Source organism: Danio aesculapii, chromosome 14, assembly GCF_903798145.1.
Source record: "Danio aesculapii chromosome 14, fDanAes4.1, whole genome shotgun sequence".
In the NCBI taxonomy this organism is placed as follows: domain Eukaryota; kingdom Metazoa; phylum Chordata; class Actinopteri; order Cypriniformes; family Danionidae; genus Danio; species Danio aesculapii.
In genome coordinates this window covers 31,857,395-31,883,472 of record NC_079448.1, presented here as the reverse complement: position 1 = coordinate 31,883,472, position 26,078 = coordinate 31,857,395, and the positions used below count along the sequence as shown (strand labels likewise).

Genomic DNA, 26,078 nt, shown 5'->3' with positions numbered 1-26,078 from the left:
TGCAATATGACAAGTGAGAGAATATCATTGTGTGCATGTATAATTTTGCAGTTTGATATGTTAAACATCTTCAGTTTAGACTTGGCTTAACTTTCTTACACATATTTTCAAAATGACAATCAAATTTTAAATGAATGTCTAGAGTTATGCCAAGATACTTAAATTCATTCACATCTTCAATAACTTTATTTTTAATCAGCACCTCGAATTACAAGCTTTGTTTACTATCCTACTATTTTTTTGCTTTCAGTTATTCTAATTAGATCAAAAAATACTGCTACAGCAACATAATCCCACCAAGAACAATTCACAGCTGTTGCTTGTTTCCTTCCTGCCTTACTTCAAGAATATCGCTTTCTCACGTCACATCTACAGTGCGGTAAATCACCCCTAAATAACATTTCCAGGTCATTACAAGCTTTAACCTCAGTTAAACTACCCCACATTGTGTGAATCACCTCATCCAGGTCTTCAAGCCAAAAATACACAACGGCAGAAATATCTCTCCAGGATAACTGAGCCGATAGTATACAAAAGTGTCCAAAGCAAAGGGCGAGTAAAATGGATTACAGCCTCCTGCAGCCACTGAGCAGCTCAACACCGGCTCTAATAACCTGTCCACATATATATTCAGTCGTTCCCATCTGCTTTGACTTAATACCTATTATCCAGCCTCCTCCACAGCCTCTGAGCTCTGATTGGTCTGTTTACCTGCTAAGCCCAGGCAGATTATAGTATTTGTAAAACGTGAGGCACAAAGAGCACTTGTTCCAGTGCTGGAAGCCATGCATGAGTGTGTGCGTGTGTGTATGTGTGTGTGTGTTTTCTCTGACTGAAGATGTCACTTGGGTCTATGTAAATCTATACCTCTGAGAGCAGGTTGAACATCACAGAGGGTCTCCATCCTGTCAAGCACAACAGCAGGGGCAGAGTGGAAGGAAAAAAGAGCACAGGCAGAAAATTTGGAGTGGATAGCAGGCACTGGAGTCTGAAAGGAAATAAGAACTGACTGACATACATGTTTTGGATAACAGCTGAGGATGATATGATCTTTCGTGTGGAGGATGCAGAGGTCGGCGAGCTTATCAATAAGCTCCTGTCTGTGAAAGCAGCAAGAAACTTCTCCAGCACTGCCAAGCAAAGCCAAAATGCCTTCATTTAACGGTAACAAGTCTTTATTTTTTTTGTGAGTAACATCCTTTTATGTTGATATGAAATGGGGGAAAGATATGAATGTTATTGTAATATTTGGCATATTTGGCATATTATAGATTATAACAGTGCAAAACAAGTTTTCTTTGAATTTATATGCCAGTATTTACAATTTCAAGCTGCTTTAAATAGTTTCACAGATTCTTACAATGTTTACGTTTTAAAAACTAAAACAACAACAACAACATTATTTATTCATTTTTGGCCCATCTTTTTTCCAACTTCAAATGATTTTAGATTGACTGGAATTATCCCATCAACATTATAGCCATTTATTAATTTTATCTGAATTTGATATAAATATATCCTTTAAGGTGCATATTAATATTAGTATGTTTTCTTAAGCTCAAGCTAAACTATTAGTTCAACTGAGATATTTTTTGCTCTTCCAACGTTTTATCAATTTCCGTTTTTACAGTGTGGCTCAAAAATAGCAATGGGACTGTCAAGCATAAAAATAAAAGTGTAATACTGCTTTAAATGGGACATTAGAATCTGAACTATTTTTTTCTTAAATAAAATCCATGGTTTGCATAAGACACCCATTTATTAAAATGATATTCAGTGTAAAAAATAGTTTGTTTAGATCAAGAATCATTTGATGACATTAAAAATGCACAGTGCAGCACCAAAATACTAATTATTTGTTTTAAAGCATTTTGCATTTCCACTTTCCTTCCAACCAATTGGTTTTACACATTTACCAGGAAGACATTTGTATTCATTTAAAACATACAATTACTGTGATCCTTTATATATTTTAATTTCATGTCAAATTAAGTACTGGAGGTTGTTTTATTTTTACATAACGTATATGCACACAGAATGACAATGAAACATTATTTTACCCATGTCAGGCCAGTAGCCAGCCTGGTGAAAAGGCTTTTTTCTCAAAAAAGTTTACTTTTTTCAGATATTTGTCTCCTTTTGTATGTAATTGTGATGTTTAAATACTCTATTTAGTAACATTTTAGTAACAACTTTAAAATGGGCCGCTTTTGGTGCCTGTACCTGTTCATTGATCATTTTTTTCTTTCAAGAATAAGATAGTTTTCCAAGATTTAGTAAAAGTTAGTTGTAAAATGTTTTCTGTCTTTAACAACACCACAGTAGGTCACAGTAGGTCAATAGGGAAAGTTGACTTCACTTACGTCAGATTCTGCGTGGTCTTAAAGCCTTCAATGGGTTATTTCCACAATTGATGATGGCATAGCAATCAAAAATAGGACAAATGAGCTCGTATATGGGACAAATTCTGGGGGGGTCTTTCGAACCACCCGAACCCACCCTGGCTATGGGTTTGCATATTTTGTTGTTTTATTTATTTATAAAATGTCATTGGAAACATGAACATAGATAAAACTGCATTTAATATATTTGCACATTTTATATTATGTATGTAAATATAACATTTATACATTCATGCTGACATTCAAAATGACATCTTTAATCAATGCAATGTATTTTTAATGATACAAAGTTTCTGATTCTTTATTATAAGAATATTTAGAGCTGCATTAATCCCATTTTTAGTGAGCAAAAAAAATGTAAAGATGATTTCATGCCTTCTGGAAAAAAAACATACTTTATTATTTTTGGTATTCATTTGACCAATAACTGACATGTAAAATGATATGCTGAGACTTTATTTTGATCCTCCCCATCATGTTTCTAATTCTTGATGCGTAAATATATTAACTTATTCCTTTAACAATTTGTAAATACTCTAATTAGAGGAGTTTGTTGTTTTGCTGTTAAAAATCTAAAGTGGACCTTCAAAATAAAGTGTAATTGTATCTTTGCATCCCTTCCAATTGCAAGATTACAGTATGTGGTTTAAAATGCAAAGTCAATGATGTTCGCGGTGTCGTATAATAGAGGCTCTGTGCTGCATTTGGTTTCACAAGACTGTATGTTACCCTGGTCAATAAGTCAAATCTTTGTAAAACGTCCATGAGGTGACAAAGTCAGACAACCTTCACATGGTATATTTCTAGGCCTCTGACCCTCAGCTGATCCGGCTTTTAGCCCCTAAGACCAGGCCACACGTTTGGTGCCAGGGCCTGCTGCTAACAAAGTCAAGCGGAGGTTACTGTCATATAGGACAGCATTACTCAGTAACTGTATCTTTAACACTGGCGCTGTAGCTCAGAGACTCTAAATGTTATAATCGGCATCGAGGAATCAGTGTCATATTTTATTTATACAATTTTTATCCCTATTTAGTTTTCTTTTTGTGTGTGTTAGTTAAACACGTTGAACTAAATGAAAATGAGAAATACTGACTTGGCATTAACTTGAAAAAAAGTTTTTATATGTGCTTTTTATATTTTAATTATATTTATTTTTATATAATTTTATTTATATCAATTAATGTTTTGTTTCAAGTAATCTTTTTTAAGGTTGTCATTTTAGTTAACTATTACTACACTGTAAAACACAAAAAATTTAGGTAACTCAAACCATTTGAGGAAACCGATTGCAAAAATCCATTTAAGCTCAAAAACTAATCCCAATGAGTACTGTAAACTTAAACCCAAGAAATGAAGAACACTCAAACCAGAGTACTGTAAAACCCAATAAGTGAAGGCAACTCCAACCGTTTGAGGAAACCGGTTTTCTACAAACCATTTGAGTAAAAAAAAACTAACTTATATGAGTACTGTGAACTTAAGGTGAAGTAATAAGGTATTTAATTAGCTCATTACCTTCAACACTGAGTTCAAAACTCTTTTCAAATGAGTAGAATTAACTTTAAGTACATTTTGAGTTACCTACACTCATTTCATTTGATAAAGTCAACTGTTAGGTTTTAAAGTGTATTTTAGCTCTATAGATTTGACTTTACATGATGAGACTGAGGAGCAATCCAATAACCTGATAAACCTGCTGTGCTGATTAACTCTTACATAACAGCATTGAGACAATGGGGTCCAAAAGTTTGAGACCATAGTAAAAATGTAACAGTAATCATGTGATGTTTTTTTCCAGACAGTCAGAATGATTTGCTTCCATTGAAGGTCACACTTAAAAATACATTCTTCTGAAATTTTCACACACAAAATAACTCAATGAATTAGATGTGAGATATTGAAGTAAAAACACCAACATTTTTTTCATATAACATATAGCATTAACAGATATTTTGCTGGAGAAAATGATTTCCCCCTCTAAAAATTGCTGTTTCAGCCCAAATTTTGTGTAAAATATGGACAAACTTAACAGTTTGCTGCAACAAAATACAAACAAAAATGTCAAATTCATGTCCGTTTTCAAGTGAACGTTTCACTCAAATTCTGCTGGTAATTTGTTCACCAGAAAAAAAATCTAGGTTATTTCAACTCATTTGTGGGTTAAATATGAACTTAAAAAAACTGGTTACTTTTTTAAACTAGTTTTAATTTAACCCAACTGATGGGTTTGTCCACATATGACCCAAACTGTACTTTCACAGTGAAAGCGTTAAGAGCCAGCGATAAGTGGCGAGGAGCACGTCTTCGCTGTTGTGGCCATCAAGGAGAGTTGGAATCAAGTCAACTTTATGGTAATGAGTCCAGAGAACTTTGGTTCCGACCACAGTTGTTTCCAAGGGTTTTGATTATTTTGACTGCCAGATTCCCAATTATTGACAATGGAACAATTATTACAGGAACATACATTAAAAAAGTTACTGGCGAGTTACTGATGAGCATTAATGTTATATATATATATATATATATATATATATATATATATATATACATATATATATATATATATATGTATATATATATATATATATGTATATAATTTTTTTCTTTAAAAAAGCAGGAATCCCTTGCAACAGTTCAAAACAGTATTGCTGCTTCAGAATATTTCAGATATATGGACACAGTGGATAATTAAGTGGAGGAGTCATACCACATGTAACTTAGTCTTCCATTTTAAGTGACTTTGATAAAAAAGTGCGCAACATTTTCATGCTAGAAAGCATGTTTTATACAGGAATATAACTGATTTGCTGATATGCGGCAACGGCTCCTTTAAATACGAGATCAGTGTAGTGAATTTTGATGCTCTTGCCGCTGGAGCTGAAGGCAGACAGCGCTGTCGCCAGGGTGGCCAGAGCGACCTTTAGTGCTCTCATCGCCTTCAGTGTGAACGCACAGTAAAAGTGCATTGAGTGTAAAACATAAAATAAAATAAATAAACAACAACTATTATGAAGTAAAAATGCAAAACTGAAGCATTTTACTTGGGATTCAAATAAATAAATAAAGAAATTAATTAATAAACAAACAAACAAATAATTACAATGGAGTAAAAGTGCAAAACAGAAGTATTTTAACTTTGGTTTTAAACAAGTAAATTAAATTACACAACACATATCAGTCACGGCATAAGTAATAGATTGCATTGTTTCATGATTATTGTGTTTTTTCCTGTGTTTGAACACTATTTTCTTTTCTCTTTGTTCTGACATAATGACACTGATCCCTCAAAAACAATCCTATTTCCAGGATTAGTCTTTTAAATCTGTTAATTCACCTCGTCCCCTTCTTCTCCTTGAATACCCTTGTTGTTGTCGTTGTTAGCGCTCACTTACAGAATTACCATCACTTCACACAGACTCCATTATTTTACTCCAATCTGCAATTCAACACTTGTTAAAATGAACGCACCTCAAAACAAACATTTCTGTGGAAATACATCCCAAAGAGCGCTACAATTCAGAGGCAGAGGTATGCGCGGCGGCAGCATCGTGTCAGTGAAATCCGAGAAAGCGCACAGTGTTCTGTTACAATAGATTTCACTGGTTTGTGTTTCCTGTGAACTCCAGGCCTTGGTGGAGTTTGCAGGCATTGTGTATAGGTGTGTAGGCAGGTATGACCTGCTTTTCCCAGCCTGTGGCTCCAGACTAGTCCTTCACCTCTTTAAAATCATTGTGTGGAGCCAGATTCCCATTACAGCCCAAATGGGTGTGTGAGCAGGGACACAAAAGGAAAGCAATGTGGAAGCCTCTGGAAAGTGGACAGAAGACGCTCTGTCCACAGGTAAATCTATCCTTTGGGGGCTCCCTTGGCAATCACAGGATGAACAAGGCTCTGTTGCAGGGGGGAAGGGGGTAATTTCTTACACCCTGATGAGGGAACTTTGCTCTCTATAGCATCTGGAGAACAATGGAAGGAGAGCTGTTAAATATGTCTGACGATATGCCTTTGACAGTAGCTTATAAAAGATGTTTTTTTTCTCAGTTGCTTTAGTATTATGCTCATGTTCATGAGGGTTATTCTTGTGAGGAAGATTCACAAAGAAATGCAAGATCAATTCGAAATTCCTGAAGTGTCTTCTGGGAATTTGACCAAAAAGCTCAGTGCTGGAAAGCGCTGGAGCACTAGTAGCTATCAAGTCAAAACTCTACTTCCCCATTGGTTCACTTGAGATTTGTCTATGGGAGTTTTTATAAAAGGAGTTTTAGTGAACAGTAACATTGTAAGTTGACAATGTTTGAAGGTTTGGCTCTATAATGTGAATGACAAACACACTCTGAAAATGAGAATTTGGAAGCAGCTATGTTAGCTAGGTAAGTTGCTAGCTTAGAATGTTTAGGATGTGATTCCAATTTACTCATGATAGATTTATTTTAAAGGTGCAGTGTGTAAGTTTGACACCCAATGATTGAACTAGGTATTGCACTCCTGGATTAAAACAAACGCAAGCACAGGTTGCCAGATTGAGGACCAACAGTTTTTGCTCTAACCAACTCCTCGAATTGATATATTAGAAACAGCTTTTATATCTTGCAGCTGAACAATGGAAAACTTTGTCAATGATCACCTCAGGTACACCTTGTGCTTTATTCAGTGTTACATGCTAATGAAGTGAGTTTGATTGCCGTTTTACATGACATTTATTGTCATACTACTGAAAGCAGCAGCAGATGGTTAACCTTTAGATCTTGAAAATAAAATAAACCGTTTGAACTTTGGACTCAAAACCAATACATTGTGTTTCAGCATCTACATTAATCATGTTAAAGAGGTTTAATATGTATTAATTATATCATAAGCCTTACCGTTTCTTGAGTGAGTGCATATTCTGTGCTTCTGAGTGGCTGTATTTAAATTTCTGTCGTGTTTTGTCTAGTTACTTATCACTGCAAATCTCATCACGTAGCGTGTTGTTAGGAAGCGGGGTTACAATGTAACCTGCTCACTTAATGTTTACCTTTGTAATATTTATATTATTTGCTAATTAATAACCACCTCATGTGGAACTCTGAATCTGAGTCTCATTTCGGAGTCTGCTACTGTCCACTGGAAGTTGCATTTTGGTCACGGACGCATGTATTGAGAACCTTTCTGAATGAATGGATGAAATACACGGCTTTTCAACAAGGCAACCCGGGGTGCTAAAATATAGGTGGCTGAAGTGGCAGTGGGCGGGTTAAAAGAACCAAAACAAAGACAGTGTTCCAGCAGAATTTTTAAAGCAGAATATCTGACTTCAGTATTGTTTTTCAGATAAGCAAGAATGTTCACTTTGCGAATATCTGTGAACATATTATGGTATTTTTATGCTTTAGAAGAGTCAGAAATGTACATAGAGCACCTTTAAATTCTTTGTTTAGCTTCTGGAGCAGGTTAGAAAAACATCCAGTGCCTTTGAATGTCCAATGTGCTGTTTGGTTTCCTTTCGATGATTAATAAATAAAAAAATCACAAAATAATGCACATCATTCTCAAATGGATGCTCATAATATTTTTGACTTAAAAAGCTATGATATATAGCCTTTTTAAATAAATACATTTGATATTTTTTGAGTTTTTGTGTTGCCAATTAAATTTTATTTTTTGTATTTTCTCTCAATGATGAAATAAATATACCAGTTACAATGATAAAAGCAGCAGTTAGGAAAACTATTGTTAAGTAAGACTCCATTTTTGACTCCATTCAAGCTTGTAGAAATTAAAGTTTGAACATACAAGTACTTTTTGTTCTCAATAGTTATTATGAGTAAATACTAGTTTATTAAAGTTACGTAATATTAGATTAGTTTAGATTAGATTAGATTAGATTAGATTCAACTTTATTGTCATTACACGTGTACAAGGCAACAAAATGCAGTTTAGATCTAACCAGGAGTGCAATAGCAGCAAGTGCAGGATAAAGGTTCAAGTTAAACAGGCAATTATAGAAAGATAGATGTACTATGAACATAATATACAAGTCATGTTAAAAAGAATTAGATATTTACAAACAGATGAACATACTGCAGAGGTTGCTTTTAATAATCAGGGATATGCAAATAGAAATGAACATATAGGTTGTTATTTGCTTCTTTATTTATAATATATTTAATTTAAAATATTTTATATATAATATATCTTTATTTAAAATATATTTTATATCTAAGCATACTGGCGTTCCCATCATGCACTGGGGGTATTTGGCAATATTTACTGTTCTACCTGTATTTAAACTACACTATTTTGTCCTTGCTTTTGTTATTAGCTAGAAGTAACTTGCTGTTTTATAGCATCTGGGTTTCATTTTCTACTCAAAATGACAAACTGTAAATATATAATAAAAGCTAGATGTTTTTCCCCCATTGTGCTATTGTAGACATACTGAAGTAATATTTGCAATTTGCATCTCCCTGCTTTTGTTAAATTGATTTTAAATCATCAGCCTACATGATGAACAATGCAAGCACATAACAGCGTTTTTATAGGTGTGAGGTTATTAGATTCAGCACAGGCCTAAAACAGAGGATAAAAACAGAATTTCCCCAGGGTCAGCTTAGTCCTTCAGTGAAAGAACAACCTCAAAGTACTATAAAATGTACACTCAGCAAAGCATTACAGCAGAATAGCCACTTAATGACTCTTATACAAAGCAGAAGGATTTTATTGTAAAACCTTTCTACTGAGTGGTTATTCATTTTGAATAATGAAACATTCTCCAATTCTATTTGGGTATTTATACACCAACTCTATATGTAATAGTTATTTGATATAAAAAACAAACAAACAAACAAACAAAAAACAAACAAACATATATTTGCAAAAAGACAACACAGTGATATATATGTACAGTTTGCGTTATGCTTTTTACTGAGGTTTGTTATAGGCCTATTTGTTATATATGAAGAACCAGTAGGGGGCAATGCGAGTACCCTCAAAATCCCAGTTGTGTGTTTCTGGCCTAAGGGGGTAAATGAAATAGATGGGATGTCCATTTATCTCTGCTCTGGGTTCCTCTCTGAAATAGCTATTAGTGGATCACATTAAACAAGGCTAATTTTGTTATAAATTAGCTCTGTGTGCAACCAAATTTCGATCCTTGCAGGAATATATGGCCACATATTGTACCTCTGAGCTAATACATTTATAATAATATAATATAATATAATATAATATAATATAATATAATATAATATAATATAATATAATATAATATAATATAATTTAATATAATATAATATAATATAATATAATATAATATAATATAATATAATAATTTTTGGGATGTTTTTATTTCTCCACCAATTACTAAATGACTGAAAAAAATCTAAATTTTTCATGTGAAAAAGATGAACAAAAGAGGAATGCCTGCAATCCTTAAACCTGAATAAAGCCACCGACCCAGTTCCTGTGCTTTGAAATGATTATAAAATGGCACATACGGTGTTAGGTCAAAATTTCAGGATAGATTAATTAGCAGTATATTAAAAGAAACCATTAAGATTAACTACAACGTATACAAGTCTGTTATTAAAAGTCTAACATAGCAAACAGTGTGTAATCTGAAATGTAGCATTACCAATTATCTTTTGCTCTTGGTTTTTCTATCTGGCCCTGTCTGGTCTCTTGAAGGTGACAAAGTGCAAAGCGTAGTGGTAGTTGACAGTTTGGCGGTTAAATTTAGATGTGTGAGCGAATGTCTGACAGGCTCAAGCAACCCTAGCAGGGACAAGGAAACTCCCAAAATGGTACTTGATGAAATATGTGGCATGTCTGCAGTGTGACCTGCTTCATGCATTTAGAGTAACAGAAGGCAATGGAGGAATCGGTTTATCTCATGTTTTAGGCCATTCACAACATTTAATTTGCATTCCACGCACATACACATGCGCAAGTTGGTAATTGAGGACTCTTCATGATGTGTTTTATACATAAAAACACTTATTGTATGGCCCTAACCCTCCCCTTCCCATCCCAACCCTCATAGGAAACATGTGGCAAACTTTGAATGTCAAAAGACCCTGTTAAGTATGATTTTATTAGTTTTGAATTACAAGGACATAAGGCTTCTCCTCATATCTCCTCATAAACCTCATCAGTGTTGTAAAACCTAGGTTTGGTGTTTTACAAGGAGAGAAATTTGTATAGTGATGTGGGTAGTTAGTCATTATACAAATGTATGTCCTTGTAAATCACCAAAAGATAACAAAAGAACAGTAGTAGCAGTGTGATTTCAGACATAAAACAACAGCCAATCAGAATCAAGTGTTAAAGAGCTGCACAATGGCAGGTGGCAAAACAGCAGCATTTGCTGTAAAAATGTATTCGTTGTTAACCGTTTGCATATTTTTGTGATTCATAGGTGTTTTCTGTTTATATATATGCTTTCAATTGGCATTTTTAGGACCTTGATTTCTCCTCTGAAACTCTTGAAAATTTAACTCTACAGTTCAACAAAGTAACTCATTGCAGTGGTGTAAAGTAGCAAATTACAAATACTCAAATGGCTAATTCAGTAGTTTTCTTCAGGAATTTTACTTTACTAAGTAGTTTTAATAATGTGTTCTTTTACTTTCACTTCAGTACATTTTTAGGGCTGAATCAGTACTTTTATTCCACTATTTTCCTTCAACATGCAGTCACTATTTTACATTTTTTTATAAATATTTGATTGTCTAAGTAGAAAGTAGTCCTTGATTCCCTTCCAATCAAATTGCACATATAAAAACTGCATCATACAGAACAACCTCAAGACACGGTGCTTTCTAAATGAAGTTAACATGTACACTGTGAAGCATTAAAAGTGTTCAAAAAGACACAAAAATCATTAGACGCAGTGTGCGAGAGACTGTTTAGATGATGATGATGAAGAAGATGTCGACTGTATGAGTACTGAAATAACCAAATGTCCTTAAACCGGGGTGTCAAACTCAGTACCTGGAGGGCCATAGCCCTGCACAGTTTAGTTCCAACCCTGCTTCAACACACTTACTAGATTAGTTTGATCAGGAATGTTTAAGTAGGGTTGGAGCAAAACTGTGCAGAGCTGTGGCCCTCTAGGAACTGCGTCAGACACCTGTGCCTTAAACAATCATAAAATTTGCTACAGAATCTTACGTTTTCACTCACACATGTGCAAATAGCATGTAAACACATCAACGTTTTACATTGTAATACTCATTACTCTTGAGTACTTTTAAAAGGGCTACTGTTTACTCAAACTTTAAGTAAAGTTTACCACAGATACTTTTACTTGCACTACATTTTTTGGAAAGTAAGGGTACTTTTGAGTAAGATTTCTCAGTACTATTTCCACCACTGTCTCATTGCCATTTTCAGTAAAAAATATGTGAAATATCATAACCATTACTGGCAGCTAATTACCTGATTTTATACCTTAATTTATATGAGATAATATAATGCTTAAATATACTGAGTAAAATGTATTTTGCTAAGCTTTCAAACTTAAATATTTGACAAAGCATAAATCATTTTAAAAACACAGAAAAACATCTATGAATCCTTCATAAATGTTCAACAATAAATATTTATTGCAGTGTTCGCTTACATAATGTTATTGTCATTGGTGTGGGTTATCTGATTGGTTGACTTATACAAATATGAAGTTTTTTGATGAGGCATATCTTTCGAGCTACACAAAACAGAGGGTCATGAGAGTATTTTAATATTTGGATGAACTAACAGTGCTTGAAATTGTATAAAGCTAAACTAAATTGATTTAATTTCTATACAAATACAAATAATACCTAAGATACTTGTCCCCGTGCAACGCAGTGGCGCAGTAGGTAGTGCTGTCGCCTCACAGTAAGAAGGTCGCTGGTTCGAGCCTCGGCTGGGTCAGTTGGCATTTCTGTGTGGAGTTTGCATGTTCTCCCTGCGCTCGCGTGGGTTTCCTCCGAGTGCTCCGGTTTCCCCCACAGTCCAAAGGTGAAATGAGTAGGTTAAATTGTCCATAGTGTATGTGTGTGTGAAAAAGTGTGTATGTGTTTCCCAGTGATGGGTTGCAGCTGGAAGGGAATCTGCTGCATAAAACAAATGCTGGATGAGTTGGCGGTTCATTCCGCTGTGGTGACCCCAGATTAATAAAGGGACTAAGCTGAAAAGAAAATGAATGAATGAACTTGTCCCTGTATTATAGTCCACTATACTGACTGGCCAAGCCTACAATTTTACCTTCCATTCAATTCAGTTTAAATGCATGGAACCAGATCTTAATTTGCCTTGGAATTTTCAATAGCACTCAATTGTGGCCATTCTGGCTAGTCACATTAACTAAAGGAGTTTTAACTAGTTAGAAGAAGTTTCACTAGTAATAATTACAAAATATACAGTTAAATACTGCACATAGTCATGCGATATTTACGGTATGCAATATTTACTTAAATTATGTACTAGCGCTTTTAGATACAAGTCATCTCTAATAAGTACTAGTGCATAATTTAAGTAAATAAACAGTACAATGTAAATCGATAGATTTAATGGCCTATCAAAACCACTTGCCATAATCAGCTTCTTTTCCACAACAGCATATAGCCTACCTTCCCAAGGACAAACTGATTTTATACATATACAGCAGTGAAATATACAAATCCACATACTGACAAAGACAAATCCACTAATACATGGAAACTAATAATATATTTAATTGATGATTTAGCTTGTTTTGCTAAGAATCAACAGCAATTTTCTTCCACAATAGCCAAAACACCGCCCTTCAAAGACAATGTGATACAATTACAAGAGGCATTGTCACTTTAATGAAAGCTCCATTGTCGTTTCCACAGTGAGTTTCCTCTAAACATCATCATCACCTCCAGGAAAACATTCCTCAGTAAATATCCAGCACGAGAGAGGGAGGGAGGGGTGGACTGCGCTATTCATTACCAGCCCATGATAAAGCATGCTCTCTGTTGCCTGTTACTATGACCACCAGGATCTTCTCCAAACCAATGAGAGCCCTTCATCTCTGTGTCGACCCAAAACAAGTGCATTGAGAAGGGGGTCGGCATGCTTCATCACTGATCCGCGTTTTCCATCTCCTGAGTCAAGAAAGCGCGTCTGCGATCTGAATATTGTGTCCGGGCAGCCATAGTGCTTGTTGAGGAGGATCATAATAATCGAGTGCTCGCTTGTTGTCGCTGAGACTCTACGCTAGAGATCGGACTTGATGTTTTAGGTGCAAACACACGTGTGCGCTTTCTCTCAACGGGATAATCATTTATGAGGGAATTTAAACCGCGTTTGTTCGGTCAGCTGGATTGCACAGTATAAAGGAGGTAGGTGCAGGTCGCTAAAAAGTGGTCCTGCAGCAACAATTTGCATTTGTTTAATTTTATATCATTTTGTTGACTGCATTTAACGTATGCATTACATAGTTGCACGTTGCATTAAACACTATATTCGCTTCATCTTGAGCATGCATCAGTATACATTTTTTGCATTAAGTAAATGCAGCAGTTGCTTAATGCATTCAACGTATAGTTGCATTACATATATGCATTTTAAAATTTAATTCTACATGAATCAGTGCTAAAAATACTAAAATAAATTACAAAAATTATTTTTTTGTGTAAATAAATATGCACTCTTGCATTCTAAGCATGCATTTTTTTATTTTGCATTTAACATGCATTCTAAAAACGATATTTTAGTATTTATATGCACCCTTGCTGTCAAATCATGCATTATTTACATTTTGCATTAAACATATGCATTTAAAAATGCCATTTCTTTATGAAATGGCATGCACAGTGACACAATAGCATACACATCCACAAATTTGTATATCACAGTATGCTGACTGAAAATACACTTGGGTTATGTATGACATGTTGTTGTATTTCCTCACTCTTATGAAACCTCAGACTCGTGAGAGGCATACAGGGTCCAGTAGCACGCATGGAGGAGGTATCATAATCATAGAGCAAGATATCCAGACATAGCTACGTCAGCACAAAGTGGTTTGCACACAGATGTGCTGTCTGTCTGTTGCTAGGTCTTTCAATTTAATGATTAAAGTAGGCTGGGCCTTGCTCGTACTTCCACTGGAGCTTTAAATGAGCCCCAGTCAATGGTTGCTGTGCAACTGTCATTAATGTGTCACTGACTCTGATGTGCTTGAGCAGTCGCAAGGTCAAGGAGGTCATTACAGATGTGCACTACGTCATTGACTAGATGAGGTATATAATGATAGTCCCTGTGTTTCATAAGGAAAGCAGCATAGGATTATGTGTGGCGTGTTTGAAGAATGACACATCATTTCCCCACCTCACAATAAATGGCAAGTTCTATTATTTTAATATTTACTGTAAATTTGAATATACTCTATTTCTATTATTTATCACTTACTGTATGACTGTAATAAAAAGCTTTGCTTAGATTGAGTAGGCCTGCTGCTACTGTCAGTGTCAAAGGTCACAACAAAGAACTTAATTGTTTAGATAATTTATTGTGTTGTCCCAAGTTATCCTTGTGAAATAGAAGTACACAACTTACTATTACAAAAATAATATACTTTATAATATGCAAATTGAATGTTGTTTTGGGTGGTGGCTTAGTGGTTAGCACTGTGGCCTCACAGCAACAAGGTCGCTGGTTCGATTCACAGCTGGGCCAGTTGGCAATTCTGAGTTTGCATGTTCTCCCTGTGTTTGTGTCGGTTTCCCCCACAGTTCAAAGGCATGCGCTATAAGTAAATTGAATAAACTAAATTGGCTGTAGTGTATGAGTGTGTGCGAATGAGTGTGTATGAGTGTTTCACAGTACTGGATTGTGGCTGGAAGGGTATCCACTGCTTAAAACATAGACTGGAATAGTTGGCGGTTCATATTTGCAACCTCTGAAATAGAGACTAAGCCGAAGGAAAATGAATGAATGTTGTTTTCAGACTCTAAAATTCATGTTATTTGCAATTCAATTAAATTGTATTATTGTTCAATTGTATAATAAATATAGTTGACTAAATAATTATAATTAGTTGCAGTTAGTTTAATTGAAGAGTGATTTGTGACATACCTAAAGTCCATGTGAACCAGAAGTTGCTACTGACTTTTATTTCGTTATGATGATGCATTTCCAAATTAAATGGAATATTGAGTAGGGGGTGGGGTTTTAGTTTTGCACTCCTCCTCTCATCTTTCACTTGCAGCAAACTAAACTGTTGGAGGGTGTGGCTAGGCATCTTTCATTCAAGCCATCAAACTTATGTCAGTAGAGTAGGACTGCTGCTTCATAGCAAAAGCAAATGGTCAGACTTTGATTTAAGATTATCAAAACAAGCTTGCACGGAATAATTGTTCACCTAAAACTAACAATGTGGCCTGGCAAAATAAACATTACAAATTTAAAATTCATATAGACTTCAAGAACATTAAAATATAATTATGTACGTGCAATAGTCTTTGAAATTTGGTCAAAGTGTATTGCTGAATTTATTGATGCACATTTATCAGAAAACAAGTTTAATTTCTACACACACATGCTTGCCATATATTTAAATGTATTTATAGGTTGTAGTTACATGTTTGTTTTGTACCAATGATGGAACAACTTAGTGCAGTTAAAATTCAATTTAAATGTATACGTTTGCCTGAAGTGAAGTGATTCCCACATTCTCCTATACAAAAATTAACATACAAAAATACCCCAAAAATTGGCGACTAATTGAAATCTTAAAGAGTGTAAAAGTAGGTATTTAGGTAAAAACACTTAAAATCATATTATCTGTAAGTACAGTTTTTAAGATCTTAAGTACAGTATAATGCAAGAACACATTCAGAAGCAGACTTCGCTTCCACAAGAGTAATGCTGAGCACTAGATCAATATGTTGAAGACATCAATACAATCAATAGATCTGCAAGACACTTGCAGAAACAATGGTTTTCAAGCAGGTTTCCCTGAGCACTGTCTGTGATCATCACTCAGAGCACCTTTCCTTAATGAACAAGAGGTCGAACACGGCAAGATTCATCAATCACTGGTGTAAGCAAATCAGTTAATCCATACAAGCAAATAACTAGTGATTTGTGTTGAGGTGAAAAAAAGTGACTCTTTACTACATGCAAGTACAGAAAACACTTTTTTCCAGTGATATATTTTAAATTATGTATGTTTACATGCATTAAATGGAGATAAAAAGGAAGTACACATATGCTTCATATATCACTATACTGAGTAGTTAGACTGTAGGCGTACTTATTAAGCAGCGTCATGTGTCTGTGATCCATATATTTGTAAACAATATAGCATACTGTACAACAATTTGAGCAATAAGTACGAAGCTGTTTATAGCAGTTTATGCTTCCATGAAAACGATGCTACAGAAGTTGGTAGTCTGTTCAGCATGCTTACCATATTATTAGTTAAAAATAGCATGGTATTTATGAATTTGACCTGCATTGAAATCATTTTTTAAATCAAGTCTAAATGACCCAATGCTTAATATGACTGGATCTGGCAACATGGAGGAGCAGAGGCTGCAGCCATGCCCTTACAAGCTGTCATTCATTTTGTGTCTGACCAATACAATCTCATGCCATTTCATAATGTTTTTAATTTTATTTAGTCGCTAATTTTTTATAAATTTGTACAATCTCATTCATACATTTTAGGACAATTTGCTCATCCTCCAATGACGGTTGGGTTTAGGAGCAGGGTTTACCTCCTTTTAAATATTGTACATTTTCATATGAATAAAATCATATGAATTTGTAGAAATTAGCCACTTTTCTGACAATAAGTAAAATGATTCTTCATGAGATTGGGTTGCTTTGACAGCTGCTGTGAGAAAGACATGAATTTATTCAGCAACATGACTTAATGTAGTATTTTTTTAATATAACATTCGAGTTAGGTCTGGATGTAATACGAAGTTGGATGCTGACAACAGGGGTGCGGATACAAACGTGGGTTTATTGAAAAGGTCAGGCAAGCAATGGTCACAATCAGGAGCAAACAGACATATGCAGGCAAATCCAAATTCGTGGTCATTAAACAGGCTAGCAATCAGTACATGCGGCAAGGTATCAAAACGAGAAAACAAAGCAGAGATCAAACACAGAAGAACAAAACCAAGTTATTTTTCTAAATAATCTATATTTTTCAAAAAGGTTTTTGTTTTTTTAACCAAACATTTATAACATATAATATATTTTAGAGCAGTAATCTAAATACCGTGAAACCATGATATTTTATCCAAGGTTATCATATCATCAGAATCATTCATTTATTCATTCATTTTCTTTTTGGCTTAGTCTCTTTATTAATATGGTTCGCCACAGCGGAATGAACTGCCAACTTATCCAGCACATGTTTTACGCAGCGGATGCCCTTCCAGCTGCAACCCATCTCTGGGAAACATCCATACACACTCATCATCAGAATCATATATATATATATATATATATATATAGTTTTAACATGCAGAAAAAAAATCTACAGAGAAAAAAATCTATAAGAGTGTTTTGAGTTTTATTGCTAGGATCCCATTCCTGGGCTCGATTAGGGCCACACCTATGTATATTAACATCATCCATTTATGATTGGATTAACAAAAATGTCTTATTAACAGGTGTAAACAGGGCCTATTCCTTGCTTTTACATAGTTTTGAGATGTTTTATTGAATTGTTTCAAATCAAAGAAATCATGCTAAAAGTGTTTTGAAGAGATAACATACAGGTGGTAGCCTGCTGTACAAAAACTGTATAAAAGTGAATATTGTGAAAATCCGCCGCCAAAAATCTGTGAAAAAAAGGCAAAATCTGCCCTGAAATCAATATTTGCTTGAAATGTAAAAACTAATTTCAGCTGAAGTGCATCATACAGTTCAATTTTGCAAAAGTAGTAACAATTTGATTTCATTCAGTTCTGGGAAACGTTTCTGGATCATGACCTGATGCTTTCAGCTAGAATTTAAAGGCTTGGGTTGATGTAATAGCCAAGTCATCTCAGGCACGAGCATATGAGTGATGTTAGCTTTACAGGGTGGTTTTCTTTGGCTCAGGTTTGCGCTGACACCTTCATTCACGGAGCTCCTGGGTGACGGCATCGCTCTCTCTCACGCAGCGGGATGGGGTTGTCGCTCCTACGCTCTTACTGTTCGAAATAAAGTTAGTCTCAGTATGAACAGTCTTTGAAGGGGCAGCCGAGTGTGAAATTTAACCTGACGTGGGCTGTAATGTTTGAGAAAAAAACAGCAAGGAAGAAAATTCCAATCTTCTCTTAAAAGTGAAATTCTTTTGTTGTCGTCTTGAGGGATTTACAGAGTTCATTTGTCAAGTGTTATACTGAGTGGCGAGTTAATTTGTCTTTATAGTGTAGCAGTATGACTGCAGGACAACTTTCTTTAGTTTAGACATGCTGATAAATGAGTCTGTCATCAGTACAGAGACAGGATCAAGGATTTTTAAAGTAAAATTTGCATGCTCATGTATTATACATATATACATATAAAGTATTATATGTATTATATATATAATATAGTATTATACATATAAAATACAGCACAAATACAACTGGTGAAAGTGGTATTTTTCTGCTTCTCAGAATCACTTAGATTAGGTTTGGATTGGTTTAATTCATTTTCAAATGTTTAAATAAAATGTTATTTAACATAAACGAAATAAATATTTATATTCCACATTGACATAAATGGCAAATGTTTATATATTTTTATAATGCATTTTAACATATTTTACCTAATTAAATTCTAAGAAAGGACATTCCACATTTGAAGAAAAGTAAAACAATGTTAGAGTGTGATCCTTTTAAATCATTTTTAGATGAAAAAATATATATACTTCAGACACCATCCACATTTTATTGTATGGATAGAAATTCAAAAATAAAATGTTTTAACATAAAAAAATAAATATAGAGTAGTTGAAATATATATTGGTTGATATTATATATATTTTTGATTAAAATAAAATAAATCAATATAATAATAATAATAATAATGATAATAATAATAATAATAATAATAATAATAATAATAATAATAATAATTATTATTATTATTATTATTATTATTATTATTATTATTATTATTGTTATTATTATTATTATTAGCAAAATAATAATAACAACAACAACAATAATAATTATTATTATTATAGTTATTAATATTTTTGTACTTATTAATAACAACAATAATGATAATAATAATAATAATATTAATTATTATTATTATTATTATTAGCAATATAATAACAAAAACAACAATAATAATAATACTTATTATTATTATTATTATTGTTATTATTATTGTACTTATTAATAACAACAATAATGATAATAATAATAATAATATTAATTATTATTATTATTATTATTATTATTATTATTATTATTATTATTAGCAATATAATAACAACAACAACAATAATAATACTTATAATAATAATAATAATAATAATAATTATTATTATTATTATTGTACTTATTAATAACAATAATAATAATAATAATAATAATAATAATAATAATAATCATTATTATTATTATTATTATTATTATTATTATTATTATTATTATTATTATTATTAAGAATAATATACTAACAATAATAACAATAACAATAATAATAATTACTATTATTGTTATTATGATTATCATTAATTATCATTTTTTTCATCATTTTTTTTGACCATATATTTAAAATATACAAAACAAAAACCAATATATAAACAAAAATTGAAATATAAATATAAAACCAAATATTACCATATGGGTTGATGGTCATCTTTACCTGCCCATATTGGAGCATGTTAAGTGGTATGCCTGGCATAGCCAAGATGTTTGACAGCCCTCCATAAGCGCAGATCTGTATATGTTGTCACTTTTCCCCAGAGGCGTGGAGTAAGTTTCCAGCCTGCAGACATGCATGTCTCCATCTGAAAATAGCTTCAACTCAGAGAGGGGGCTTGCCTCTCACTTTCTTCTTCATCTTTTACCTCCAGAAACCAGCTGCAGTCTGGGACTTTAACCCCGAAACACAGTGGATCATCTGGGCTAACAGGAGAAGTGTGGTCGTGTAGCCTGCTGTCTGTCAGCTCGGACCTGCTGCCTACTTTCAGTCCTAATGCCTGGTAAGGATTTGACTTTCCTTTCTTTGGCATTGTGTAATTTATCAGTTAATTTATGTGTGAAAATTGGGAAGGTGTTTTCTTGTAAAATTTATATGCACTAAAATGAATTACAATCACAGCAACAAACAAACAAACTAATAAATATTTTAGGAAGCTTGTAAAGAATTATGGCATTATTTAACATCAAGCATTTATCAAAAATAACTGTCATTATCTGAGAGTTGAATAGAAGAAAAGTGCACTGTAAAAAGATTCCCATTTTTTAGTTAATCTCAATTTACATAAATGCATCTGACTAAAATATTAGTTAAGTTAAACTTTGCTTACATAAAAAAAAAATGTTGAAACCTGATTAACTTATTAAAGTAAGTCAAAGTAACATGAAATAATTTGTTGTCCTGCATTTTTGTCATATAATTTTTTGTTAAGTCTAGTGAATTAATTGATAGAATTCCTATTGTGCAGTACTAGTTATCTTAACCATCACATGATAAATTGGGTAACAGCTTGGGTAACATTATTGAATGGTTGAGTTGAAAGAATGCTGTGAATGTCATTATTCTCTGTAAAGAGTTTCTTGCACAAAGCTGTGGAATTTAATAGACTTTTATAGTAGCTCTTCTCTATTTAATAAGAAAAAGAATAAGAATAAAGCTAATTGAAAAACAAAGTTCAGTGTAAAACTTATACCAATATTACAAATATTAAATATTTAAAGGGCACCTATGATGAAAATCATCTTTCGTAATATAGTGTGCCCACAGTCATTTTGGTGTGATATACAGTAAAGACAAAAAAAAAATAAGTCTCTTTTTTTAATTTCCTGATGTTCCTAATCTTCCCATTTGAGGCCCACCACAACGTGATGTAGGAGTGCGGTTTCCCTGCCCACTGAATTGATTGACTGCTGCATATTAACATGTCTCTGCGCAAAGCAACTGGGATTAAAAGATCTGTTCAGCTCACTGTGATCATCAATCATCATCAAATGTGATCAAGAATGTGTTTTACAAGTTTAAAACAATTAATTACAGCAACTTTACAGCAATTTTACCATCTTTACTTTATCACCACATTCGCAGTCAGTAAGAGAAAGACGCTTTAATCCCGATTTGTGGACGTTAAACTAAATTTATTTTGTACATTAACAGAACGAGTATCCATACAGAAGTGGATATTAACCTGTATCCTGTCACATTTGCCATGCATAAACAGTGCAAAGTTAAACGTGTGTGCTGTGTGTGTGTGTGCCTGAACTTTGTAACAACATTGTGTGTGACTTATCGAAAGGCTTAAATTAACTCCACAACAAATACATCAAATGATCATTGGGAAAGTTCTTACTGTAGTATTTCTCACAAACATTACGTGAGATCTGCTTCCTTCATGTCTGTCACTGTGCTGTTTATCTGACGGAGCCGGAGATTGAGGCACATTCTGACAGGCACATGGGAATGGTGGGTGGGGAGAACTAGCATTAAAGGGTCAGGCAACAAAAACAGCTACAAAAGGTTCAGAGCTGAAAATTACAGACTTCTGAAAGGTCTTATAAATAATCTGATGGGTGTTTTGAACTGACACAAAAGTCTCGTCTTACATCTTGAAAAAGGGATAATATAGGTGCCCTTTAAATATTGTTTTTGTTATGTATAATTAGTTATTAATATTTTACTACAATACATTAAATATAAGTTAAACAATTCTGTATGTATTATGATAATGTGTGTATAATTTCAGTTGAATTTCAGTCAAGAAGGTCAAGACCTCAGAGCTCAACCAAGCCAAATCATTTGAGTTTTATGTGTTAATATGTTTTACACAAATGTTTTTTTTTTATTAGATAATAGTTTATTTGGTAACTCTTTATTTTGATGGTCCAGTATTAGTATACAGTTTGCTTAATATCTGGTGATACTGCTTCTTCAACAGACATTTAACTGACTATAAGAAACTTTGCAAGTACATGTCAACTTACACTAACCCTAACCCTAACCCCAACCTAACAGTCTACATATAATCTAATGAGAATTAGTTGACATGTAGATGCAATGTAACTTAGATTTAACAAACAGACCATCAAAATAAAATGTGACTGTTTATTTAACATCAAAATGGCAATAAATGAATAAATAAATAAATAAATAAATAAATAAATAAATAAATAAATAAATAAATAAATAAATAAATAAATAAATGGAGAAAAAAAGAATAAAAAGAAAGAATAAAAAAGAGAAAGAATAAAAAATGCTTGTCAGAAAATGTAAAAATTAAAGTGATACTTAGCAAAAATTCCTTTTAGTAGCAGCAGTTTTTCATGCAAAAATTTGTATTATTTTAGAAACCCTTTATTGCTTCAACCCAGACAGATACTGCACACACGGTTTGAAATAAGCTGACTTGTCATAGTTAAAAAGAGCCTTTGTTGCAGTCTGCCATCTCTCTGACAGCATTTATTAATATTGGCTAAATTGCATTTCACTCTGTAATGCAAGGCATCCATTGATTACCTGTCCATCATAACACTGCAATTCTTTCAACGTGACCTTATGTTCTTTTTCCCATTTAGTCTAATAAAAATGCACATACTTTAGTGAGTTTTGCTGGAGTTTTAATAGAAGCTGTTTGAACAGCAGGGTTTGAGAGGTCGAACATGATATATACAGTACTGTAAGGCACATTTGGTGCAGTATGATTACAGGAGCATGAAAGCTGTCATGAAGATGTGTTACAGGAGGCCTGGCAGACTCTTGGCCAGCTCCTGTTTTTGTTATGGGGGAGGGATCTTACGTGACTCGTTCGAGTGGTATTTTTAACTTTGTATAATAAAGGAGTGCCCAGTCCCTGTTTCCTGAAACTAAAGCCTGTTAGAGTTTTAACTCAGTAGGTAACTGTAGGACTGGACAATAGTTGAAAAAATAATAATATGACATTTATACACATTACAAAATTTAATATAGAGTTGAAGTCTGAATTATTAGCCCTCCTGAATTATTAGCCCCCAGTATATATTTTCCCCAATTTCTGTTTATGGAAAGAAGAGTTTTTCAACACATTTCTAAACATAATAGTTTTGATAACTCATTTCTAATCATTTATTTCTTCTATCTTTGATTAACGATGGTTTGTTCTGTAGACAATTGATAAAAAAAATATTGCTTAAAGGGGCTAATAATATTGACCTTAAAATGGTTTCTAAAAAATCTGCTTTAATTCTAGCCGAAATAAAACAAATTTAAATATAAGAACAAAAAATATAGTAGGAAATGCTGTAAAAAATTCCTTGTTCTGTTAAACATCATTTGGGAAATATTTCGAAAAGAAAAAAAAAAAATAGGATGGCTAATAATTTTGACGTCATCTTTACGCCATATTTCCTCAGTATCTTAGCATTTGCTTTAAATTTGTTATTTAAAAAGCATGGTAACTTTTACACACTACCGTTCACTTATTTACACAGCACATTAGACAGAATAATAATTAAAGGGTTAGTTCACCCAAAAAAGTGAAAGTTCTGTTATTAATTACTCTCTCTCATGTCTTTTTAATCCCCTGAGAGCTTTGTTCATCTTCAGAACAAATTCGAGAGCTTCATAGATATCACAGTTCAGAAAAGGAAACAAAAGCTTGGTCAAAATATTCCATGTGACTTTAGTGAATCATCTGTAATCAACACTTTCGGCGGCAAAAAAACTGAAAAGTGTCTTTGTTCGGCAATGTCTTCCACCGTAGATTAGGGGACGCATTTACCACAGCCAATGCGACACTTGCTTGTTGCACAGCTGATTCAAATGGCAAAACGTGGTACTGCCAGTAGTCTTGTCAGTTTAGTGGCTAATTTGTACAAGTTCAGTTGTACGAAAATGTAAGATTTTAAAAAGGAGGCGTGGCACCCAACCCCACCCCTAAACCCAACCGTCATTGGGTGATAAGGAAATCATACTAAATTGTAAGTATTAGATCATTCAAATTCATACGAATTAGCTACTAAATCAAAAAGTTACAAATTGCTGTGAGATTGCGTTGGTTTTGACAATGTTTTGTTTACTATTCTGGGCTTTAAATGTTGCTTTCTTTGGATGAGAGAGTTCTCGGATTTCATCTAAAATATCTCAGTTTGTGTTCTAAAGATGAACAAAGGTGTCAAGCATTTGGAATGACATGAGGGCAAGTAATTATTGACAGAATTAAATTTTTTGGGTAAACTAACACTTAAATTATTTAATGCGTATAGAGTAATAAAAGTAACTACAGAAAGGTATAAATTGAATATCTTTGTATTATGTTAACGACGGTTTAGCAATAATAAAAGTGCTTCATTTTACACTGAGCTGCCACTTTGTTTGGTACACGTTGGTAATACTGGATTGAACACTGTTTCTTGCATAGACTCAACAAGGTACTCTTTTGGATTGAAATCAGTTGAGTGTTGAACCACTGAGGAGAGTAGAAACATTATCATGTTCAGGGAACTAGGTTTGTGATGTTGTATCATCATGCTGGAATGAGCCATCACAAGATGGATACACTGTGATCATAAAGGGATGGCCTTAATAGAAATCTGAAATATGGGAATATATGCATATATGTCTCTTTTTTATATATGTAAATATATTTGAAAAGCTTTATATATATTTTGTGTACTTTTTGTTTGGCTGAGTACCCGGTTGAGATTGATGTGCATGCTGACCATGTTTTCCTGGTCACACTTTACAAAAAGGTTTTGTTAGTTAATGTATTTACTGACATGAACTAATAATAAAAAGTGCTTATGCAACTTTTATTAATCATAGTTTAACATTTACTAATTCATTATTAAAATTCAAATTCATGCTTGTTAACATTAAGTTTATTTATGCACGGTGAGTTAACATGAACTACCAATGAACAACTTTATTTTTCCCATTCACACACTATGGCCAACGTTATCCAATTAACCTACTGTATTGCATGATTTTGGGGAAAAAAATCGGAGCATTCAGAGAAAACAACACAAACACAGCAAGAACGTGTAAACTCCATGCATTTTAAATTAAATATTCATTGCAATTACACAGTAGAACTAACATCAGAATTACCACAAAATGTACTTAATAGTAAAGAAACAAGTGACACTCAAGTGACAGTTCAATCCTTTTTTGTTTTGTTTTGAAGCTCTGCCACTTTTAAATTTAACACTGTACCATCACTGAAAACAATCCTACTTTTTAGGTTAAGTTAAATAATCTTGCTTTCGGTTTTATTATTTTGCTTGTTTTAAGGAAATGCACACTTAATATATGTATCTTACATACATTAAACATCATTATATTGTGAAGTAAAAATGTTCTCCACACGTTTGTACTTTAGTTAATTATATCTCAAGCAACCACCAAATTACAGCTGTTCATATATATCCACATATATTAACTGTTCAACTATTAGAACTACAAATATGAGAATATATATTTGCATAAATTAACTCTTAAATACAAATAGAAATACAATTACAGTTGAAGTCAGAATTATTAGCCTGAATTATTAACCCCCTGCTT

The 26,078-nt window shown here is 33.3% G+C and overlaps 1 protein-coding gene across 2 annotated transcripts in view; it reads left to right on the top strand.

Moving 5' to 3' along the window:
• The first annotated feature begins 912 nt into the window (after positions 1 to 912).
• Positions 913 to 26,078, top strand: part of sorbs2b (sorbin and SH3 domain containing 2b) — a 101,182-nt gene continuing 76,016 nt past the window's right edge. The window contains exons 1-2 of one of the 2 annotated variants that reach the window (XM_056472663.1): positions 913 to 1,164; positions 20,419 to 20,547. In XM_056472663.1, the coding sequence (XP_056328638.1) occupies positions 20,541 to 20,547 (7 nt within the window). In that variant the 5' untranslated portion in view covers positions 913 to 1,164; positions 20,419 to 20,540. Of the gene's footprint in view, positions 1,165 to 13,359; positions 13,736 to 20,418; positions 20,548 to 26,078 lie in introns of those variants that run through there. The other variant, XM_056472666.1, reaches the window with a different exon arrangement.